Below are 23,691 nucleotides of genomic sequence, written 5' to 3'. Positions count from 1 at the left end.
GCGCTGCTGCACTCAGCAAACAAACAGCTCACGGCTCACATCGCCTTTCTGTGTTTTAGCCATGTCTCTCAGCCACACCTTATTAAGAGTGATGACCCTCTCATTACAGAAACCAATTCACCTCTGCCCACACAAACCTGGCGTTATCTCCTCACACGGTGTAACAAATTACTGACAGAACATGCCAAGTCATGCGCCTGAGGTTGTGAAATAAAAGCTATCGTTGCAAAAAGAGCTTGTACTGCTCTGCTGTGATGTTCCTGAATTTCATGAAGGTCAACACACTCCCATAGGCCTGGCCTCTGAAAATTTGTCCTTTGGGATATTCCAAGTTTTTGTTCATCTCAAAGAAAGGAAAAGGAGAGAAAACGCCTGCCTGAAAGAGGAATATCCCAGGGAGACACAGGTTTGGTCATTCCCAGTTAAAGTAGAGAATGAGACAGAGCTAAATTTAGAGCAGTAAGCTTCCTTTTATGGGGGAAAGTGGGAGTTTGGCAGCTTTGGCTCCAGTTTGGCTTCTTCACTGGTTGCTCCGGAGACTAAAGGCTCGGGAATTACAGCTCCCAGGTGCCAGCATCTCTGCCACCTCAGGCGCGGCAAACTGTCTAGGAAAATGGAAGCCTGAGGAGCTGGAGTTGCCAACTGGCCCTCCCTGCTGATGGTGATCTCGGTGGCTCTGCTGGTGGATTTGTCAGGCAATATCCCACCTGGTTATGTCGCCTTCCCATCCATGCCAGGTGATTCCGAGGGACTGGTAGGGGTCAGAAGGGACCTTTAGAGATCACCCAACCCAACCCCTCAAGGAAAACCAATCAGTCTCTATCAGCCATACATGGTTTCCTCCCCCCTTTTCTGTTCTACTTCTCAACTTTTCTCAAAGTCATTTTCCATTCCAGCTTTTTCCATCAGCTTCTCCTTCTCTCTGGCCTGTTTTCATAGAGTCATAGAATGGTTTTCTCTCTCATTCTTTTCAATCTGCTCTTTCCCTCTTTGTTTTGCTTTCCTCCTCCCTCACCTCAATCTGTTGAACTCACTCCCTTGTTGCTCCTAACTCTTTCCCCCCTTGCACATTTCAGACCTCTGCCCTTCCCTAAGTGCTTGTCAAAGATAACAACAGTACTGGAACCCACAACGTGATTCGCTTTTGAGCTTCACTGAGAACAGGGAACAGGAGACTCTACAACTGCCAGTCAGAAACTTCCCACCCCTTGGTTAAATCTCTGTGAGGGTAGCCGTAGCAGATGGCATGAGGAAAAGTTCTCTCTCCCCCAGTGTCCATTGGTTCCTCATGTTGACCAGAGAAAAGCTGGTTTTGATGAACAGGCACTTTAGGTGCTGAGTGACCCCAGCAGCTGGATCAACCTCACTATTCTCTGACCACTCTGTCATCAACACCCAAAACCAACCCATGTCTTTAATGAAGGTTGAGACTACAGCTATGTTGAGTCTCCTACAAGATCCTTCCTGAGAACTATCTATACAGGCAGCAGCAGGGAACTTGTTCAACCAACATGAAACAGAAGAGAAGCTGCAGAAGGAGAGCAGAATCATTTCTGCTGTCTACGAAGGAATTAAGACTTGCCACATCAGCAAATAAAGGGTGAGAGAAGAACACTTAGAAACACACGGCAATGTTGGGTTTTTTTCCCAGAGTCTTCTCTCAGGTTTTTTTAAAGCTGTAAAATCGAATACATTTATTTTGCCCAAAACTCATTAATATTACTTGCCAGTCAGAAATGAGGACTTGAAAATTAAACCTAATTTAAAAATGCAGTCAAGACGAACAACAATGGATTCAGCTCTGGTCCTATCAGGTCATTCCAGCTTCATATGCATGCAAATTCCCATTCAGTTTGACTCCTATTTCTTTCTAAATGGTCCTGCTGGAAGAATAATGGCCATGTGCAGGCAAATGAAGAGATGCTGAAGCCTTTGTTATGGACATTCTGCCAGTTCCAGCTATGTTCATAGCGGTGGCATTCTGCCATTCAATTTCCTTTTCTGCCAACTAATAAACATCAAGGTGGTAGTTATAGATGTACAAAGAAAGTATAGAATGGAAAGGTCTCTTAAAGACATATCACTGTCTGTGAAATTTCAGGAAGTGAAAGATTTCATACACCAAACTCAAGCAAATTGCATTCTGTCTGTCTTTTTTCTTTTCAGTTTTCATGTAATTCTCCACCTTAGCTGGGTACCCTGCAAACAATGGGATGTTACCCTAAGTATTGCACATGACAGTTTGACTGGAATGACAGTTAATTTCACAAATTCCATGTTTTCTAGGAGATAATACATGGAATTAAGGGGGGAAAAAACAACCTCAAACCCATCAAAACCCCTGCACCACACCAGAAATACTGAATCCATCACAATTATTACTGCCTGGGTCACAAATGGGATGCAGCCATGCATATCAACTCCTGTTCTTCCCAGTCAGAAGTTTTATGCCAGTCCAAAGCAATTTTACCTGAGGAAATGGGGCGATGCTGACAACTGAGGACAGACCGATCTGCAGCACTGCTCTTTAGCATTAAATACTATCTAGACATTACTGTTCCGTAAAGATGACACATTTCCATCACTGCCACCCACTGCTTTCCATTTTCCCGTCTTTCCTTTTTGTGTGGACATATGTGCATTAAGACAAGGAAGCACTAAATATACTTTATGTGCATCATAGAAATGCCCCAGCCAAACGCTGCTGATGGTTCAGCTGCAACATGAGGTAGGAGTTGTATGCAATCCATTGTGTGCATGTGTGTGCTAGTGCTCTGATTCAGAAAACTGACAAGGAAAATTATGCCTGTGGTTGGTTTTTTTTCCCCCTTCACTTAGCTTGACTTTTTCATTTGCACCTATGTAAAAGTAATGCTGAAAGAAGATGATGGTATCCTGGTAGACTTAAAGCAACTTGCAAGTTGGAGAAACAAATACAAAGAATATTTGAGATACTCTGTGTAAGGCAGGACAAGTTATCATCATAGAATCATCACAGAATGGTAGGGGTTGGAAGGGACCTTTAGAGATCATCTAGTCCAACCCCCCTGCAGAAGCAGGTTCATCTAGATCAGGTCGCATAGGAACATGTCCAGGCCGGTCTTGAAGACCTCCAAGGAAGGAGCCTCCACAACCCCTCTGGGGAGCCTGTGCCAGGGCTCCCTCACCTCAACAGGGAAATAGTTTTTTTCCTTATATTTAAATTGAACTTTTTCTGTTCCAGCTTCACCCCATCACCCCTTGTCCTGTTGCTGGCTACTATAGAAAAAAGTGCTGTCCCAACCTCCTGACACCCAGCCTTTAGATATTTGTAAATATTAATAAGTTCCCCCCTCAGCTTTCTCTTTTCTAGGCTAAACAGCCCCAGTTCCTGCAGCCTTTCCTCGTATGAAAGATGCTCCAGTCCCCTGATCATCTTGGTGGCCCTGCACTGGACTCTCTCCAGTAGTTCTCTGTCCCTCTTGAGCTGAGGAGCCCAGAAGTGGACACAGTTGTGTGATACAGTTTTGACAGTGTCTCTTCATTTTCTCCAGTATTTATCTGAACTCAAAACCCATGCATTTTATTTTTAAAGCATCGAAGCAAGAACTCTTGGCTATTTTGTCCATCAAAATTTCTTTCTTGTTGGACCCAAAACTTCTCAGCTTTCAGGTAACTAGAAATACTGATTCAAATGCTCTGATCTGGTAACCCAGACCTCAGACCTTATGAATACACCTCACACCATATAGTATGAAGACCCTCACCACTAAACACATCAGACCTTTCTCATAACCCACCTTTGTCTTGCTGTGATGGCAATTCTTACTAACAAAAGCTCTGCAAGATTCAGTTACCGTATAAGTTGAGCCCTACTGTCAGTTTGCAGCGCTTGATCTGAAACTCTAAAAGACAGCATAAATCTAATTGAAGCTGACCATTGTCTGCTACACATTTTTTCCCAAATGTGCCACCGAACACATCCTTACACACACCATTAACTGCTCACCATTTACCTTAAGTCCTTTTGTTGGCCGTTGTTTTTCTACCTGACTGGACCTGATGGTATCATCAGCTGGACATTAATGGCAATTTTGGCATATGCCATTGTTCACTGAACATGACAGAATGCAGCTTATCAGAGAATACAGCTGGAACAAACTCGTTACTTATCAGAGACAACACAGGAGTAGGTATCACTGCTAGTCTGCTCTGCAGGAGCAGTCAAAATCGCTTTGCTTTAGAGGTAGAAGACAACACTACTAAAGACTATTGGCACGTGCTCTGGTATATCACAAGGCACATCCACCGTGAAAGCAGGATAAAGGTGTCTAAGTTGTCTCAACAATTTAACTCAAACGGTCTGAGGAGAAAACAAAGTGTGTGTGCATACACAGAAAGGTGCCAGGCTGGAATGAAAACTACATGTGCTACTCCAGGGAAGGCTGAGTTGACAGGCTTTGTACTCTGAGGGGTGCGTGCTCGTAACAGTTTGAGAACCATACCTTGTTTTGTTTAAGAGCTCCTTTCTCCTTCATGTGAGGGCAGTCTTTCCCAGTCACAACAGCTTTTATATCTGCCACTGGCACTGTGATAAAAAGAAACAAAAGTAAGACCCAGAAAATTAGTTACAACGAAGATGTGTAAAAGCTACAGAGTCTAAAAAGAGGCCAGCCTAAAACTGGTAACACTGCCACCTCCTTTGCCATTTCCAGCCTGTTGTAAGAAAGAAAAGTGGAAGAAAACGACTAAAATTGGAATTGGTGAGTCTTGACAAAATTTCAGGCACCTGGATAAAAATCACAGTGTGCTTCCTTCTTGCCTGTCGAGACTACTTTGGGCAAGAGTGTTTCATACAGGTGTATACCTGTGTCTGTACAGTTCTTAACATGTACTCATGTACCCAGGAAACACACACTGTTTTCTGCCTGACTAATGTAATATGCCTGCCCCGCTGTTGCTCTTCCCTGGGCATCCACGTAAAGCCTCTGCTGGGCTAGTTGAATCCTACCTCACTCAATGCTGTTGTCTGTCTCTTAAAGTCTGCAGGACTTTCTCAAATCATTTTTTTTAATGTCAGTCCCACCAGCAGTTCAGTTGTTTCCTGCTGCTAACAGGAATAAGGAAAACCAAGGCTCATAACAACCCATTCCAGTTGCTTTAAAATGTGAAACGATCACAAATCACTGGAGGAAACAAAATGAGTTGAGGAAAAAATACTGGAAGCTGCTGCCACTCGGACTCACTCATACAAGTGGGGTCACTGAAACACAGAGATAAATTTCTCTGAGTTTCAAGTGGAAGTCGATTTTCCAACGTTAATTACATTATGGAAAATCTATATGCTCCACAATACAGTATGGCCAGTGTTAACGGTAGTTTCTAGAATCTATACATCATCCACTAGTCCCATGGCTGCAGAAAAGCATTGTGTAGCTACAGAACAGCATAATAATGTGAAAGTCTGTTACTGCCCAGTTCTTTACGAATTCTAATGGCAATACTGAAGCAGGGGAATGCATTTTCTCTTCTACCGGGGACTGCAACACACAGAATTTTATTACAGACGACCTCAGCACTATGGTAGAAGGGAGAGTGTGGGATATAACAGACATTTAAAAAAAATCACTTTCTTTGCATAGAAAAAGAAAAGAAATGGAAGTTACTTGGCCTTTCACTACTCAGCCCCTCCTGCATTTCACGCCGTGGCCCTGCTGATCTTTACTGTTTCCGACACTACCTGACCTTTGGGTCAAGAAGAGGTATTTCTGAGAGGAAAGAGTGAGGTAGGACAAACTGGGAAGTAAAGGAGATATCTGACTATAGCTATGGTACAAAGGTCACCTTAAGAAGAAAGAGTTCCTGACACTAGCTGAAGATGCTCAGAAAAAATGATTTCTCTGTTTGCCAAAGGTAAGGCTTTCTCAAGGTAGATCCATCAACCGGGAAGGCTTTTCTCTAGGTCTCATTCCTGATCTGGGATGCAGTTACTATGGGAGATCACAGACTGATGTGACACCCTGATCTATCTTTATTTGGAACTTGTTCTTGCTTTGGAAAAGTACAGTCAAAGACTTCAGATGATATCAGAAGCTGACTACAAGATGATGCAGGATGTGAACACAGATGTGAAGTGCTCACAAGAGGTGAAGCCCTGAAAAAGAAGGCAGTTGGTTTTTTTTTGTCCTAGCTGGAGTCTGCACAGCTTGTTACCTCTGCCAGCCTGAAGAGAGAGGTGACATCCACTGAAGTGAAAGGGTTAAATCATCCCACGTTTCTTTTTGGAGATGGACATAGGTATTCAAGCTTGGCAAGGAGTACACAAAATGATCTACTGCTGCTTCTCTTGGTCCTCCACTTCCTTACCCACCCATTCTCTGTCATCTGTTGACCTGCTCCCAAATGCTGACAATCTGGTCATCACGTTCAGACCTCAACAGTTCAAAATTCAATACCAGTCTATCCCAAGAACACCACAATGGTTCTGAAAAACATTCAGTGAAATTCCCAAGCCAGTTTGGTCTGACATATTCCCAACGACAGTGACACTTTATAACCTTGTATCTTGCAATATTCTCAGCTCTGCTTAACTGAACTCTGATGTGGGTGTCACTGTGGTAAATCTTGTATCCTTCATAGCCTGAAAACCTGAACTGTTGGTGAAACGGCTGCATCTTTCTCCAGCTGCATCAGCCCCTGCTTTGCCAGCAGGCACGTGCAGGGAACATGTGGGTCTGGCCCAGTCGTTTCTAAAGTAGGAGCCTTCTGTCCCCATGGGATCCTGACACGTTCCTGAGTAGGCTCAAAAGCCTATGGAAAATGCAAATGCAAGATGAAGCTTGCACGCAGGGTCAGGGGCCAAAGCGTGCTTGAAGCAAACAAATCCAGGAACTGCTCGTCTCATCACTGTGCCTGCAATTCAAGCCTGACCTTCATACTTCTGTCATTCTGATGCTGCTGTAACATCCAAGGGCTATTTCTCTCAGCCTCATCCAGAAAAACAGCCTCTTCCAATGCCAATGCAGCAATGTGAGCCCCTGTCCTACATTCTGCCAAGACTGCAGTAAGAGCATGAAACATCCTTGAGGCAGTCTGTAAGGCAGTGAAATCACGGGAACGTGACTGCAAACTGCCAGGGCTTCAGCATCAGACAGGCTCTTCCTCTCTCCCTCCCAACCAAGACTGTGTCTGGGAGCACTTAGAAATTTTAGAAGGTGCTGCCTGGAGGCAGGTTGGGGTTGCAGAAAAGGGAAGCAATTCTTTGTTTTAGCAATATACAGGAAAACTTAAATCACCAATTTTCTCCTTTCTCAGTTTTCATGCTGGAAAGTTCATTTCTCTGCCATTCCATGAAAAAAGTGGAGCTACCAACTGAAATAATTGTACAATCACGTCCAGTTTGATAATGCCAGAACAGCATTTGTTACTAACACAAGTTCAGAGAAGAACAAAAAAGAAATTATTCAATATTCAACGCTTGATTTCTTTAAGTCACTGTCTGGTGACAGAACTTCATTGGTCATTATTTCCAGTATCATAAAAAGCTTTCCCAGGATTGAAGGTCACATCTCCACAACTCATGTTGAAGGATAAAGGAGAAATCATAGAATCATGAATGGTAGGGCTTGAAGGGACCTTTAGAGATCATCTAGTCCATCCCTCCTGCAGAAGCAGATTCACCTAGATCAGGTCGCATAGGAACATGTCCAGGTGGGTCTTGAAGATCTCCCAGGAAGGAGCCTCCACAGCCCCTCTGGGCAGCCTGTGCCAGGGCTCCCTCACTGAAACAGTGAAAGAGTTTTTTCTTATGTTTAAGTGGAACTTTTTGTGTTCCAGCTTCATCCCATCACCCCTTGTCCTGTTGCTAGCTACTATAGAAAAAAGCGATGTCCCAACCTCCTGACACCCACCCTTGAGATATTTATATATGTTAATAAGATCACTCCTCAATCTCCTCTTCTCCAGACTAAACAGCCCCAGTTCCTGCAGCCTTTCCTCCTATGAAAGATGTTCCAGTGCCCTGATCATGTTGGTGGCCCTGTGCTGGACTCTCTCCAGCACTTCCCTGTCCCTCTTGAGCTGAGGATCCCAGAACTGGACACAGGACTCCAGATGAGGCCTCACCAGGGCAGAGTAGAGAGGGAGAAGAACCTCCCTTGACCTGCTGGTCACACTCTTCTTGATGCATTCCAGGCTGCCATTGGCCTTCTTGGCCATGAGGGCACATTGCTGGCTCATGGTTAGTTTATTATCAATCAGGACTCCCAGGTCTCTCTCTGCAGAGCTGCTCTTCAGCAGTTTGACCCCCAGCCTGTACTGGTGTAGGGGTTAGTTCCTTATTATCATGAGAGTGTGATTTTTCTGAAGGGCTACAAAATTACTTGTGCCCATAAGGAAATCCCTATAAACCCCCTGGTAGGAATCATCACAGAGGCATGTCCTCTCCCAGATGGGTAGAAAGCAATGGTGAGGTCCTCTCAGTACTGTTCACAGCAATGTGTCAGCTTTAAGCCCACGCTAATGAAAAAGAGCTCTGCCTGCCCTGGATTTCTCCTCCAGGCACTAGACTGTTTGCCACAGAAGAAACATCTGTCTCTGCAGACAGGAAGCGCTTCTGAATATGCCCAAGTATTTTTGACATCTGCAGTTAGATAAGCAATGAAAATAAACTGTGTTCCTCCCCATGAAAGGCATGGCATTTCCAAGCTGAATGAAATGATAAACTCATTGAAAAGCTGAGCTCTGTCCTCATACACACTTGCCAAAACCACAAGTGCTGTGTTTGAATGCAGGAGGAAATGTCCTCTGCTCTCTGCAAGCAGATCGCGGTTACGTCCTGTGTTAGGAGAAACCTACTACAAGTCAGAAAGATGAACCAGCAAAACAGAAGCAAAAGTAGCACAATCTTTGTGTGCAACACTTACGTTTATCTTGCAGGGAATCGTGGGGGACCTCTCCCTGGGGACTTTCTTCCAAGTCCCCGTAGTGCAAGACCTTGTGATTAGGTGAAAGACGACAATACCAAAATTTGTCTGTTAGAGGAAACACATGAAACAAGGTCACTACCACATCTTCAACAGCAGTATCAGTAGCACAGGAGAAAGCTTATCCAAAGTACAGACACTACAGAGGACTGTCTTTATTCTTTTAGAAGGGATGTGTGAGGTGCAGGGAAAGTAGGGCAGCGACTTCGTTCGGTAATTTTACTTGATCAAAGCTGGCGTTAATCTGCCATTTTTGTATTGACTTAGTCACTGGCTCCAAAAATATATACCAGCAATAAACAATTGACTTTGTTTTCCATGATATTATATACCCTCATGGACAGACGACTGGCAAAGTAACCAGTGCTTTGAGTGGATAACTTTAATGTGCTCATAAAAGCTTCATTTTTAGCACCCGCTATGTGAAAATTAAGCCCTGCCAGCTGGCTTGTGTGGGACACCCAAAACCCGATACATTTGAAATATCCCATACCTTATGAACGTTGTGACTCACGGCTTTTTATAGACACGGGAGAACACCCCCTTATTTATAGAGGGACTGGACATAGCTAACAAGCAAAGACTTAAAAAGCAGACGTTAACTTCCTTGTCCTGCAGATAACTCAGTGCTTTGCACTGTCACAAACCTACACGTGACCATGCAGTTTGCATTTTAGCCCTTCCTAGGGCATTTCCTGCCAATTCCTGCTTTCCAGGATAGAATTCCCCTTAATGGTATTTACTAAAATCTGTGCCCACGAAGAACATCACCTTTGCAGAGCTGGGCCACCACGCTGCCTACTGCGTAAGGGTGGTGCTTGGCAATTCCCTTCTGAAATGGCAAGAATGTGGTTACCCTTCCTTGTCAGGCCACTTTCTATTTAATAAATAGATGACACAATGTTTAGCTGTAAAAAAGACAACCTTGTTACATCCAAGCTATGAATCTCCAACAGCTCAGAGCAAGGCTAGATGTTAAAACACCAGTAGGGGGTACAGAGGGCTTCTCTGGCTCTGTGCTACTCTCGTTGCTGGCAGGGCTGATGCTGTGCCAAGCAGCAGCCTAAGGGACAGTTTAGGGGAAACATTAGCATTGACACAGCCCCACAGTGCTGCGATTGCTGGGAGTGGATGGAGCTACACTTTGGATCAAACATTGGAGGAGCTGTAGAAACGCCAGAGCCAGCGTACGTGAACTTGTGTAGGGTGTTAGCAAAAGAAGGACTTCACAGCTCTGTTAGTAAAATCCTGGCTCCACAGACCCAGCTTCTTTCTAAAGGACACTCTTAAGTCTCTTGTCCAGCCAGTTAAAAATGCATTGTGATATAACACACAGAGAAAGGCAATTCAGCTCTGAAAGGCAAAAGTGAGCATGCCCTTTTAAATGTCTTCCTCATGGTCGATACAAATGTTGTGGGAGAGGGGGGAAATCCCACAAGCTTGAAACTGCTGAGTGTGTAGCCCCTCCTACAGAAAGGTTCCAAAAGATCTTGCAACAAAGGCTGAAAATGGCAATGAGATAGATTATGGTTATCTGCTTCACAGGCATGCACATTCCTGCAAGATTTGTGGTAGAGAGCCCGGGATTATGATTTGGTGATGTATACAAAAAGAGCTGCTGAATTATAAGCATCCCTGGACTGTAAAGCAGTACACACAGTGTTGCACAGTATGGGGTCATGAGGAAAACCCTACCAACAAAGCTTTTGTAGGGATTTGAAACTAGAGCAAGCGGAAAACCTCCTTCAAGAGACTCACTTGAAGAGGACACACACAGAGTCAACTTCTTGGACAGTTTGTGTGTCTCAGAAGGATGTCTGTGAAAGTTTTTCATACCTTTTAACAGGGAACTCTACCAGAACCACAGAAACACTGGATGCTTAAAAAAGATACCCCACTGAATCTGATGGTAGACCATCACACCTCTTGCTCACCTAAGAAAAGCCTCTAGCAGGAGGCTTTCACTTTTAACTTCAACCTCGTTGTTTATTAGGCTGTACAAAACAACACACCTTTCTAATTTCAGATTAGAACAATTTTGTTCTCCTAATAAAAGCCAATATGGTCTCACCACCTTCTCAGCAGCCTGGCCAGAAAGATGGTATAACTGAAAAAAACCCACCATGAATTCCTTTCAATTTAGGATGAACGGAGCTGATGTTGTTAACAAGGGTTTGAAAAAGTCTGTGTCTCTAACCTCCTAGATATACTGTTTTGGTAACCACGGTCCTGGTTTGACTCCCTGTTCCCATAATAAAGAAGGAAAAACCCCTTGGTGGAAATATCTTGCTTCATTTTTAGGAAGGGCTGATTTTACGGGAAGAAGCCCTAGCTCTGAAGGCTTGTGGAGCCTTTTATGGCAATTCCCCATAACCCAAGGTTAATTAAAGTACTAATGGGCATAGACTGTAGCTTGAAGCATGTCTGGCACAATTCTCCTTCCAGCTCACTAATAACTGCCATTGTGCCACAGCTTTGCTGTGAAGGGGTACAGCCTTAAATTAAACCTCCAAATAGAACTAATGAAGTAGCCACAGCCACTAAACGACTGCACCAGCCAGGAGAGCAGCACCTTTGTGATGGGAAGTATCCTTTGCTTCTACAGCCACCTCAGCTTTACTTGATGGGGTGGTTTTTTTCAGCTGTACACGATGTTACAGTGTATCAGACAATATCTCACTTAGGTAAGATGTCAGTGCCTGGAAGGGGAACAGTTTTCAACAGGATGCATGTCATTTTTATGTAGTGCAGGTGCTGAACATGATTTTATTGGAAAAGTAGCGTGTAAAATAATGCTGCAGTCAAAATACAAACCATTTGAAATTGCTTCCACTGTCTAAAAGGGTGAAGAAATCTTAATTGCACAACAGCACATGGGAAGTGGCCAGCATTTACTGTCAGTTCTGAAGTGAAAAACAACAAAAAAGCAGAAGGCTCTTTTCTACCATGATTAGAAACTGGTGTTAACAAAACAAATAACTACTGCCCAACCCTCTGCTCTTAAACCCAAACCTGCAGAGTTCAAGTGCCACGGGAGGCTTTAAAGATGGGACAGCCATTTCTCAATAGACCCTGTACTCCACATCTGGCAGATCCATGTGTATGAGCACATCTGAAAAGGGGGTTCTGCCTCTTCAGGAAGGTGCATTTTGGTTTGGGTTTAGGCCTGCTCTTATGAAATTACCCCAAAGTTCCTTCTATAAGCTACAACTCTTACTTTCCATCCAGTGTTCTTACACCTGCCTGTGTAGAACTCCACCTCAGAGCAAGCAGTTGTAGGGAGGTCAGTCACTAACCACAGACTCTTCAGAGCTGATGGAGACTTCTGATTTCATCACAGTTTTCAAACACCACATCATTTACTCTTTCCAGTGGGTCCTTATGTCTTTTAGCTCACTGATCACTGATGCAATCAAATGAAGGTGCTAAGAGATTCTTCAATGGGAAACAGAATTAATCACTCATTTTTTTTTAACCTGAAAAGGCTTCCAACGAGTTGTTCTGATTTTCTGTTCTGTTTCTAGAATTGCTAGAGCAGCCAGTGGGTTAAATGTATTTGCAGTATGTTGTGAAAGAGTATAGGTGAGGTTAAAAAACCTCAAACAATAAAATCAACTATTGTTTGACTAGAAAAGTAATATTCAAAACTGTGACCAAATAGTATGGCACAGAACATTTTGCTGGTGGGTTACAGAGTGCTTGGCCATTCACTTAGTGTGTTTCCAAGTGCATGAATGACCAATGACTTATATGCCCTTAACAGTGCTACCCCAGGTAAAGAAGTGCTCTATAGCTATAGTCTGGGAAGAAAAGAGCTCAGCTATGCATGGACAAAAGTCCGAGAGTACACCTTTTATCCAAAGATATGTTCCAGATTACTAAAGAAGTGTTTTGTTCAAAGAAAACCTTCCTCATGGATTCAGCAACAGGAACAGTTTTAGATGTACCAGTGAAAGCACATGTACTGGTGTAGATTTTATGTGGACTCACCCTTTTTCTTTCATTGTCTGGTCTTTCTCTGATACAACTGTAATGACATGTTTTCACTCCAACCGGTCTTAACTGCTTAGATGAAAGCCCTCACACTTGCAAATAACTAGCAAGTAATTGGCCTGTGGCAATGCTGGAGGCATATTTGGTTAACTGGAGGCATATTTGGTTACCTGGTTCCTCCCAGCAAGTCTTGCACTCACAGAGTACTATTTTTTATGGGACTATGGAGGGTGAGATGGAGTAATAAAAGCAAAGAGGCTTGGCAGAAAAAAGACAAAGCACATGTTCTTGTTCAGAAGTGAGAGTTGCTTATCCTAGCAAGAGATGGAAAACCTGTCTTCACTTGACTTTTTGTTTTCATTTAAGCTTTCTCTTCTCAAGTTACTTCCATGATGCCCTGTGTTTTCAGTGTAACAGTGCATATCACCAGGCTTTCCCTCCCAATCAAGAGCTGCTGTTCAAGAAACCTCATCTTTGAGTGAAAAAAACACTTCAATAACATGCAATTTCTCTATAACCTTTATAAAGCTAAAAGGGGAATTTATTTCCAAGAGCGCACCCAGTAACATAAACTACAAATTTACTGGATGACAGCATCAGAAGTATCTATTATCCTCAATAAAATGCCTTTATCTGCTACTTAGCTCTACTGGAAATAATAACTTCTGAGGTTGTAAAGCGCTTTGCAGGCTTTCATTTTAGTTACCCCCTCTTTCTCGTAGGAATTAACTAAGGAAGGAGAAAGTTGAAGAGGTCTCTCTGTCAGCTGCTGTCCACAGCCAAGGAACAAAGTGAGGATTTGCAGAGCTTCATGATCTGCTGTTGAACAAGGACCAGAAGAGAAGGCTACAATTTGCTGTTTCATTTCCAGCTGATTAAGAGTGCTTAATAAAAACAGGAGTTAGTGTTGCAGTTCTCCTATGAAACCTTGCAAGGCAAAAACTTTACATTCTTTGAAAGCCCTAAGGATCCTGCTGAGAAAACAATGGTATTTCTGAGTTTCATCTACAGATGGATCCTGCAGATATGATAATCCTGTGCTGAAACACGAAAGGCAGAGATCTGACTACACATACCTCACAGCTTAATCTTCAGCATCCCTCCAGTGAACCACCTGTTGGATTGGAGTCTTTACAATGCCACATATGAAAGTGTTTCACCTCTTCTCAAAAGGCTCTAAGAGCCTATAAACTCCCTGCTCATTTTTTTGGTAAGTCACTTTTTTTTAACTTGCTGTGACTAACCACGTGTGTCCTATCACATGTTCAAACAGTCTTAACAGAAGTTTGCTCTGGAGTCTTTATCATGGCATAAAGCCTGCTAATTACTTTTTACACAAGCAATTTAATGCTTTCAGCTTCTCCTGTGTAGGGCATGTTCAGGTTCCTCTTGTACAATGTGGAAATTTGTGACATTTGTTCCAGGATTGTCTCAAAGGGGAAAAAGAATCATAGGAAAAGAAAAAGAAGCAGTATACATACTAAAGTAAAACAACTACTCGATCTTACTACTTCTACAAGTAGGTTGCCACATAACAAGCCCTTTGGGGGCCTTGGTAATGCTCCATAGCAAGTGAATTCAGTTGGAGCAGTGGTGAGGTGATGGGGCTCCTGAAGCCTCAGGCAGCACAGGGCACACGTGCAGAGTGGTGGGTTGGAGGGCCAGGAAATGAGGAGGTGGAAAGCATGCTCGGGAACCTGGGAACAACCAAAACAATTCTATGACTTGTGCTGTTTTTACCGGGACATTCAGAGGAATTGTCTGAAAGCTCGACTGTCCTGATGGTTAGTTTCACTAGCTAAACCTTTGGTCCTCCATTCACTTCATCTCCTAGTGCTTAGAGTCATGACAGTCTTGGTCTTGCAGCTTGCCCTGCTTGGGGTCCAAAAGAGCCTGAAGGATAAAGGTTGATTTCAAGAAGGTCTCTCTTGCTTTGTGCCAGCTGCCACTATTTGCTGCTGGACTGGGCACTGGACATGCCTAAATAAGGATCCCAGCTGAATGTCTCTATGTCAGACATGCTTGTGTTTAGAAACCATACTTTGCTGCTTCTTTAGATTATTGCACAGTGTTAGATCTTATTGAGTTTAGTCCTAGTAGCTTCATGCATCTTCTTCTTCTGTAATGGTTGTGTCTTCTCCCTCCCTCCCAGAGGGATAATTTACACTTCTGATTCAGGGAATACAGGGAGTCTCACACAAAGAACACACAGCTCCTAGGAGTGTGCAGAAACATGCCCCTTCTAAATGGGCTTGTATCTGACTAAACCCAATCTATTTCAGAGAAGATCGGGTTCTTTGAGGCATGGTCATGGGTTTTATTTGTTTCCAAAGAACTGTGAACTTTTTTGGCCCTGTATAAATATAACATCAAAGCAATTAATCTGGTGGCCTCCATAATTCACTCTAAAGCATGATGCACTGCAGCCTTATCAACTGTGGACCAGAAGATTACTCTGATTTTTCCAGTACTTCTTTTACTTCAATGCCACTTTTACAATTTAAGCCATTTTTTATCCCCTAAGGCTTTTGAGCCTATAAATCATGAACTAACAATAGTTTAAGAGTAAATAAACAGTCTATCTTCCCCTTGGAGACCTGCCAAAAGAAAAGAGTTTGCCACCAACCCTGCTCCTTCCCTGGAATTTCAGTCATTCGGATTCAGTCTCTGAGATGAATAAAATAACTCTCACTACTGAGAGCCAAACCAAACTATGCACCACGTTACCTCCTTTGACTCTACAAACAAGTTGCTGAAGGAAAAACATGCGTCATGCTTCCCTACGAAATCTGTAAAGGAGTCAGAGTGGAATATTAATGCTCTTCCCCTAAACTCTGTGCAGTGGGCTTCACAGGTGTTTGTAGGCTTGACAGAGAGAATGTAAATCTCCATCACATTTCTGCAACTTAACCTTTTCATAAAAGCTTGTCAATTTTCCAAAATAACCTTCCCACAATTAAGGAAAATTGCCTTCTTGTTTCTGAGGAAGGAGGCAGCAGGGATGCTCTCTCTGTGAGGAAAGCAGTTTCCTCAATTGATCTGAAGGTCTCTAATATCGATCTTTGTCAGTTCTTATTCTTAGCTTTTGTATACTGTCTAATTTGTTTTGGATTTGCAGTAAAAAACAAATGGCAATCTGGATCCTCATTAAACGAGGATTTTAAAAGGAAATTCTTAGAAACAACTTCTATTTATCTGATGAATTTTACACCCTGCTCCTGTTATTTTGTCTGAAGAAAGAAGCGTGCTTCTCTGAGGGAAGAACCACCAGAGAGAGTTTGACTGTATAAAATGAGCTGTAAATCTAGCACTGAGCAATGACTCACACGATCGGGAAAATAGTCTTCTCATGTCAATCAAGTGTTCATCTGAAGGTACACAAATTACTGAGCTAAGTGCTTTTTAAAAGTACATTTAAACACCATAATATATTTCATGTATATGGTAATATAAGACAAAAACCAAGGACAGGTAGTGCTAGAGGGAGGGGTGCACAATGAGTTCATCACATATCCAAGTCTGAGAGATTCATATTCTGGCTCTGCCAGCTCTCATGTGCTGTTCCTGCACAGGCAGAGATTTTCTTCAGCGATGAACAAGCCTGGACATCCAGGCAGAAATCAAAATACTCAGTTCAGAGTGCAAGACTGCTGCTTAAGATTTTTGTCAAATGCTGGACCTGTTCCAGATGATCTGTGTGATGAAGCCAGAACCAGTTCCAGAGAGACACAGGAAATCCCACAATAACTGTGACTAGGAGATGCTTTCAGATGCCCCCTGGTCAAAGCAGTCAAGACACCATTACAACCAAGGACCTTGCCAGTAAAAGTAGCATTCCTCATCTCAACTTTTAGACAGAAGTGCCAACAAAAAGGCAGACTGGGCAGCCTGAGCCATACCTTGCCGACGCCGACTGTTCAGTTTCCTAAAGCAGGTGCCCTCCACAAGTCGATTGAGACGTTGCTGCTTGATCAGTTCTAAGATCTCAGGCTGAATCTTCTCTTTTAGTTCCCTTGGGAAGAGAGAAAGTAGGCACTTGTCAAATTCAATCAAAGACCATCCTCCTTCCTCTGAGACAGAGTCACACAGGATGTTTCTGCAAGGCCACAACAGCCACAGGCAGGCCCAGGTCAGAATCTAGTCTGCTCCAGAAAAGAATCCCTTTTTCTCGTAACAAAGAATGGGAGTCAGGATGTCTCTGTTGTAGAGACATCAGTGTGTGACTCAATGAGAGTCTCTTATTTGTTTCTTACTTTACTTATCTAAAAATAACACTTGCTATAATGCATCAACAAGGTTTTTCTGTGGCAAATAATTCTCTTTCACCGTAGCAGTACTGTGAAGCTTATTTGAGGGTCTGTCACCTTTTGGTACATAATCCTCTGCTGATATACTTTACTGGCACTATTATTTAGAACAACACAAGAAGTCCAAAACACATTCTGAAACCATGGTAAAAAACAGTGGGCAATGGCAGTGAGCTAAAATAATGACCAGCACTATATGCTCCTTCTTAGTTCCACACCACTCAATTAACTCCTTACCATCAGAACTTTGTGGAAGATAACCTGTGACTAGGTTCTGCTCAAGGATCAAACTTTACCCTTTGCCAAGGGTGCAGAAGCCAACAATGCATTTAAAATTAATATGATATACTTTTCAGAAAATCCATTTTCTGCATCCTACTTTGATGAAGAGTTCAACGTGTCAAGAGCTAGGCAGAAAACATAGGCACATAACACTTAAAATTTGATTTCATACACCATCACAGGGATTCACAGATGTCTGAATTCATCAGTCATGTCCTCACTCAGATTCATTAAGAACACATAAAAGACAGGTTTAAACATCAACTCGAAAGCAAGCCTAGTAAGATTAAAAAAACCACGGAATGCGTAGAGGATTTATCAGCTATGAAGTGTGTCAGAACCACAATTTTGCATTGCTGTGCAAATTAGGCAATACCAAAAATCATTCTGTCTGGCAGTATGTTCCAGCAATCATCATCAAAAAGGAAGCAAAGCTGTGGTAACCCATAGAGACAACAGAATTTTCTCCCTCCTGGAAAACTTAAGGGAGCCCAGGCTCTGTTGATTCCCACATTGACTTGGATCCTACCCCTTTGATTTGCCAGGCCCCTGCTGAAACCACTGCAAGCCCTCTGCTAGAAATATCAGGCCTTTAGAAAAAAAAAGAAACCTTCTTTCCCCTAGGTCTTAACAAAATGGTTGGAGTTTCTGATGCCTAACCCATTGCACATTCACAAGCTGTGAAAAGCTAGCTGGTCAAAAAATCAAGGAAGCATTGTAACTATAGAAACAGGCCAGCTTTTGGAAATGTATTATTAGTCCTTTAGGATCATTTTCAAGCACTGTTGTTTTCTCATTGGCAGCTAAGATATGAATGTGTTGAATGGTTAAATACTGTGATTAAAAGAATTTTGTGCTTGAATAAACGTCTTGCCATTACTCAGCTGATGAGCTTCCCCATTCCTCACGTGAAAGCTGGGAGCAGGGGCTGAGGAAGACCGTTAAAACACAGTGTGGATTATTCAGTGGTCCAGGCTGAGGACTAAATCTCCAGCAGAAGTGATTTCAGACATTCAAAGCCGGTATAAACATCAGAGTTTGATATTTAGGTAGTTTAATTCAGAAATTGGATGGTTATCGCTAAAAAAAGTGTTAAATATAACATCATAGCTGTAAGACACTCCTGAAAAAACCAAAAATAAACAGCTCACCCAACACACTGACTGTTTGCTCATAGTATTCCCTTTTCTGTTCTCTAAAGCCCTATCTGCCTTTACAAAGCAGAGAAGGAGAGGGATTTTTAACCAATCTGAAAATAAACAGGAAATGCTTTCTGAAGTACTTCACTATCTAAAGGCAAACTTTCCATAGGAGGAAGGGAGGTAGGAAAGAAAGGACACCTTGCTGATGTACTGCAGTCCCCCTACACACGGCATGTATTTGCTTTCACAACCATGAAGCTCATAGGTAGTACTGTCTTCTGTTTTACAGCCCCCACACTTGAAGCACACAGAGTATGCTCCACTAAACAGTTTTTAGTGACTTTGGACCTTAGTGATACTCTGCAATGCCATCTATCCCTTGCCACAGTCATCTGCATTTACTGCCCTCAGCAGCTCACACCAACACATGGTTGCTCTGACTTGTATGGTTTTCAGTTATTTTCCAGATATGATGACTCCAGATACATTTTTGCAAGGCAATCCTGACACTTAAAGCTCCTCACTGTCAAGGTTTCAGAAGTGGGGCAGAACAACCAGACCACAGCACACACTTAAATAAAAGACTTCTTTGAGTCTTCATGTTTCCTTCAGAAAGCCACCTGAAAGTAAGGGAGTTTAGTTCCTCAGGGTCAGTGTCTAGACAGGAGAGATCTGTACAAGACATTGGACCTCCTACCTAACTTCAAAATCAAACAGAACAATGAGCTAAGGGAAGATCATGAATGTAAATATGTTTTGTGAAAAAAAAACCCAACCAACTATTGCCCTTGAGATGACATCAGCTTAAAAGTTTGTGCCTTGAGAAGAGAGAAAGAACAAACTCAGAAAGTCAAAGGAGACAGTGGCTTAAAATATTGCTGTTGGTTTCCTACTGTGTTCCTGTCACGTAATGGCAAAAGTTAGTGGGCTGGTAAGACAGAAGGCTGGAGAGAAGCACACAGTATGACTGCTAGTTTTCTGATCTCTGTGGTCTTGGCAGAAAGGGCAATACTGACATCAGTTACCTGCTTTTAAAACAACGGACCCGAACTGTCAGCAAATCTGACGATCACTAGTAATTATATTTAAATTATTCAAAAGATAGTAGTTCTTCTTCAGCACCAGTTATATCTGTCCCTAGCTTTTACCTTTCCATCTTAGAGTTAAGACTGTTTCTTGTTAGCCGTTTTCCTTCCTGCATGGGGCATATTACAGACATTCAAATCATTACAACACAACCGAAGAGTAATTGCAGAACTGCTTTCATGTTTTTTGTCCTTTTATCTTTCTGGCTTGTAGCTGTGCCCTTTTTTAATCATTTCACCCATTAAGAGCAGGCATTAGCGACTCTTTCTAACACTGCAGATAACAAAACTGAAAAGCATCCACAACCCTTCTGTTTCCATGTGTGCTGCTAGTTCTCACACAGATGTTACTTTGCAATGGCTCCCTAGCTGACATTAACTCTCCTTTAACCAGCAAGCCTCCCCTTGGATGCCTGATCTTTACCCGGTATAAACCCATCTCTGCTGCCATTTAATGTGCTCCTCCACAGCCATTACAAATGAAACACCGATACTTTATCATTTCATTGTGGAATGGTAGTAGAGATGATCAGTAATGATCCCAGAACCTTGAATCGATTCTGTTCTGAAGGACTTTCCATTTACGCCAATCAAAAGTAGAAACTGAAAACCAAAACCATCCCGTGAGACGCAACAACGGTCACGTAAAAGAAACAATTAATCCTTGCAAAACAAGGGGGTTGTAGTTATGAGGATCTAAGGCTGACACTCAAATCCAACTTAACTGAAGCTTCACTCATCCAGCAGCTTGAAAACTTAAAACTTCAGTGCTTCATACAATGAACAGCAGGAGAAAGATTTCCGTCATGCTCACGGCAGGAAAAGCTATCATCTGATTGCCACATTCTCATGCAGAATTAAACAAGGCCTGCTGACTTTACATTCATCATTGTGCACAATCTCTTTGAACGTATCTGCAAGGCTTTAAAATATACAGCACAGCCACGATTGCTCACTTCACTCTCTCCCCACAACGAGGCCCTGATTCTGTACTTCTCTCAATTGTGCCATCTATGCAATTCGAGAGAGTTCAGTACAGGGAATCAAATCAAAGGGGAAAATGAGTGAACTGTTTCTTTTCACAGTCAAGAACAAGTGATCACGGATGTAATCAAAATGCAAATGCATAGAGTTAAATCTCTGCAAATGCAGTTGTGATTGCTTAAACATCTTATTGATTTATTTGGCCTTTATAGCCTTTAGGCTTAGACTTTGTCCTGAATCTGAAATGAGTCTGTGGTCACACTTCACTTGCTTTTAACTATTTGTGTTGACTATTTCGTTCATTCTATGATGGGGAAGGAAACTCTGTGCTGTGGCAGTGACCAGCCAAAGTAATTATGGAAATAAGGAGGTTGCAGAGGGTACTGGCAAGTTTCACAAGGCTAGGCAATGGTGCAAGAGAATATAAATAGTAGACCTGTATCATACTTAAACAATTGACTCACAGGGAAAGCAGAGAAAACGAGAAGCTTCGGTGACAAGCTCAGCAGTACCGAGCAGCTTTGAATCACTAAACGTTGCAGGGGATTGGCAGGGGATTTCTGAGCACTGTAATGATGCAAAACTGACTGGAACCATTTGTAGCTTTTTAATTGATGCATTACTTGAGTGACACGAGTTCTAATTGGGCATTAGGTCCTATCTTCTAATACACTGAAAACATAAAAGGGACATTCCTCCTTTGATCCATATTAGTATGATTAAAATTTAAGTGTGTAATTCTGCTTATCTTATGCTTCTGCTGTTGCCCTGCTGCCCCTGGAGAAATGTGTCCCCAGAGCTTGTACTTAGATATCTTTATCCTTTAGAAACAAATCAAAATGAACATTCTGCTTCTGATCCCCGAAATGCTCTGGTCCAAACTCTCTCTATACCTTGAAAAGAAGATTTGGAAAATCGTGAGCCATTCCACTTGAAATGTGGTCAGGATATCGTGACATTTCAGCTTATGCTTCTGGAGTCCTCACCAATTCTTTGCTCATCTCAAAAGGTTGCTGCTATTCTCAGCATGTCATTTGTGCACTATGGAGTCTGCATCTGTCCTGTGCCATCAGTTCAGCCACAAGCCCAGACTTGGTCCAGAGCCAAGTACAGGCTCCATTTTTTTGCATATAAGAGAACAAAAGGTATTCTGAGAAACAAGAAGGAGCTATGGTGATGATATTAGCATTTGATACTTTGCAGTAAACAAGGAACTGAGAATCCCCATTGGCTAGCTGTCAGAATGTTATCATTATAAACAAGTAACTGCTTGTCATTAACACCAAAGACAAAGCCATGAACAAAGACAGTCATGCACAATATCACTCTTCTGGGGAGCCAGTGTGTGTTGGCTCCTCTTCTGAGCTTCTCCCTGTCTTGCTTAGACAAGTGACATTTGGAATTTTTAAAGGCCCTTGGATAGAAGACAAAGTTGTGTATGTTTGGTTGGTTGTTTTTAAAGTCACTACCAGTACCAAAACAGGCTCCCAATCATGCAAAGCAAGGAAATGTCAAAGCATTGCTTTATACAAACAAGCCACGTGAGACCCTGTAGGGAACTGCTAAATCTGGTTTAACTGAACTCAAAGACAAAGTTACAATTCCCAGCAGAAGAAAACACAACGCACTGCAAGCAGATGCTGCGCTGCTGCTTTTGAGCACGGCTCCCTGGACAGCTCTCCTCCTTGGGGTCCTCCAGAAGAGCTCACAAATGTCATTCACATTTGCTAATCCCTCCATGCAAAAAGAACCAGCAGGGAGAGAAGGGATTACTTACAGAATCGGACGAGACTGGAAATCTTCCTGGTTCATTCTTTCAGACTGGCGTATTTTCAGTATTTCTGTGTAACTCAGATTCTGAAGTTTGCTCTTGAACTGATCCAGAGAGCTAGGCTTGGTAGTGAGCGCTCTCATTATCTGTTCTTTCACTACCTGCATTACCTGCAGTTGAAAAGGAGAGGGAAAGAAAATCTGTGTTAATGCTTTCTGTGATTTCCTTTCAAATCTTATTCTGGGTCACAGTAAAGTTTGTAGGTATAGATTAATACCATGTGGTCTCAAGACTAATTTTCAGCAGCATAACCAACTTCTGACAGGGCAGCACAACTTACAGCAACAGCTCATCTGTTCTGTAACAAGAACTGTATTTGTTTTCTTGGGGGAGCAGTGGGGAGGGTGTCATTTATTGCTTGGCTGCCTCCCTAGACAGGAAAACTATATTCCCTGGTCATGGGATTTTAAGTTCTGCTCTGACAGTGGTTTGTGTGCTCATGGCAGCAGCAGAGTGGCTCTTCTGCATTCTGGGCTGAGACGATGTTCCCATCATGTTAAGGACAGGCACACATACACAATCAGACTCATAACAACAGAAATAAAAGGCTGCAAAGTCTTAAGGAGCTGAATGAGACAGCAGATGCACACCCTGACTTCTGCCAGCTCAACCCAGGCCAAGTGCAGAAGCCACAGGGGCTGGTCCAACTGCCCACAAGACAGACTGCAGAGAGTTTTTCAGGCCTTACAGCTCTCCTGCTGGGTCTTGGAGATGCTCTCCTGACTTGAAGAAAGTAGCACAAAGCTGCTAACTGTGGCTAGTTGCTTCACTTAATCCTTATGCCCAGAGGCCATGTGCACACACTGAAACACAAGAGGTTCCCTCTGAACATCAGGAAACAGTTTTTCACCCTGAGGGCGAGCGAGCACTGTCACAGGCTGCCCAGGGAGGCTGTAGAGTCTCCGTCTTTGGAGATACTCAAAAGCTGCCTGGACATGGTCCTGGGCAATTGACATTGAGTGGCCCTGCTTGAGCAGGGGAGTGGGATCAGATGACCTTCAGAGGTCTCTTCCAACCTCAACCACCCTGTGATTCTGTGAGAGCCTCATGCTGCAGTTACATTATGGCCATATGCAGTAAAGGAAAGAGGACTTGCTAAAAGAG

The 23,691-nt window shown here is 42.8% G+C and overlaps 1 protein-coding gene across 5 annotated transcripts in view; it reads right to left on the bottom strand.

The window, feature by feature from the left end:
• Nucleotides 1-23,691, bottom strand: part of ELMO1 (engulfment and cell motility 1) — a 309,377-nt gene that overhangs the window by 7,599 nt on the left and 278,087 nt on the right. For all 5 annotated transcript variants that reach the window (XM_061996717.1, XM_061996716.1, XM_061996714.1 and 2 more), the window contains 4 exons: nt 22,534-22,697; nt 16,856-16,968; nt 8,904-9,011; nt 4,485-4,567 (listed from right to left, as the gene is read on the bottom strand). In XM_061996717.1, coding sequence (XP_061852701.1) covers nt 4,485-4,567; nt 8,904-9,011; nt 16,856-16,968; nt 22,534-22,697 — 468 coding nt within the window. The remainder of the gene's footprint in view (nt 1-4,484; nt 4,568-8,903; nt 9,012-16,855; nt 16,969-22,533; nt 22,698-23,691) is intronic.

This window comes from Colius striatus, chromosome 5 (genome assembly GCF_028858725.1).
Source record: "Colius striatus isolate bColStr4 chromosome 5, bColStr4.1.hap1, whole genome shotgun sequence".
In the NCBI taxonomy this organism is placed as follows: Eukaryota; Metazoa; Chordata; class Aves; order Coliiformes; family Coliidae; genus Colius; species Colius striatus.
Note: the sequence above shows the minus strand (reverse complement) of the source record. Positions and strands in the feature narration are given on the sequence as shown.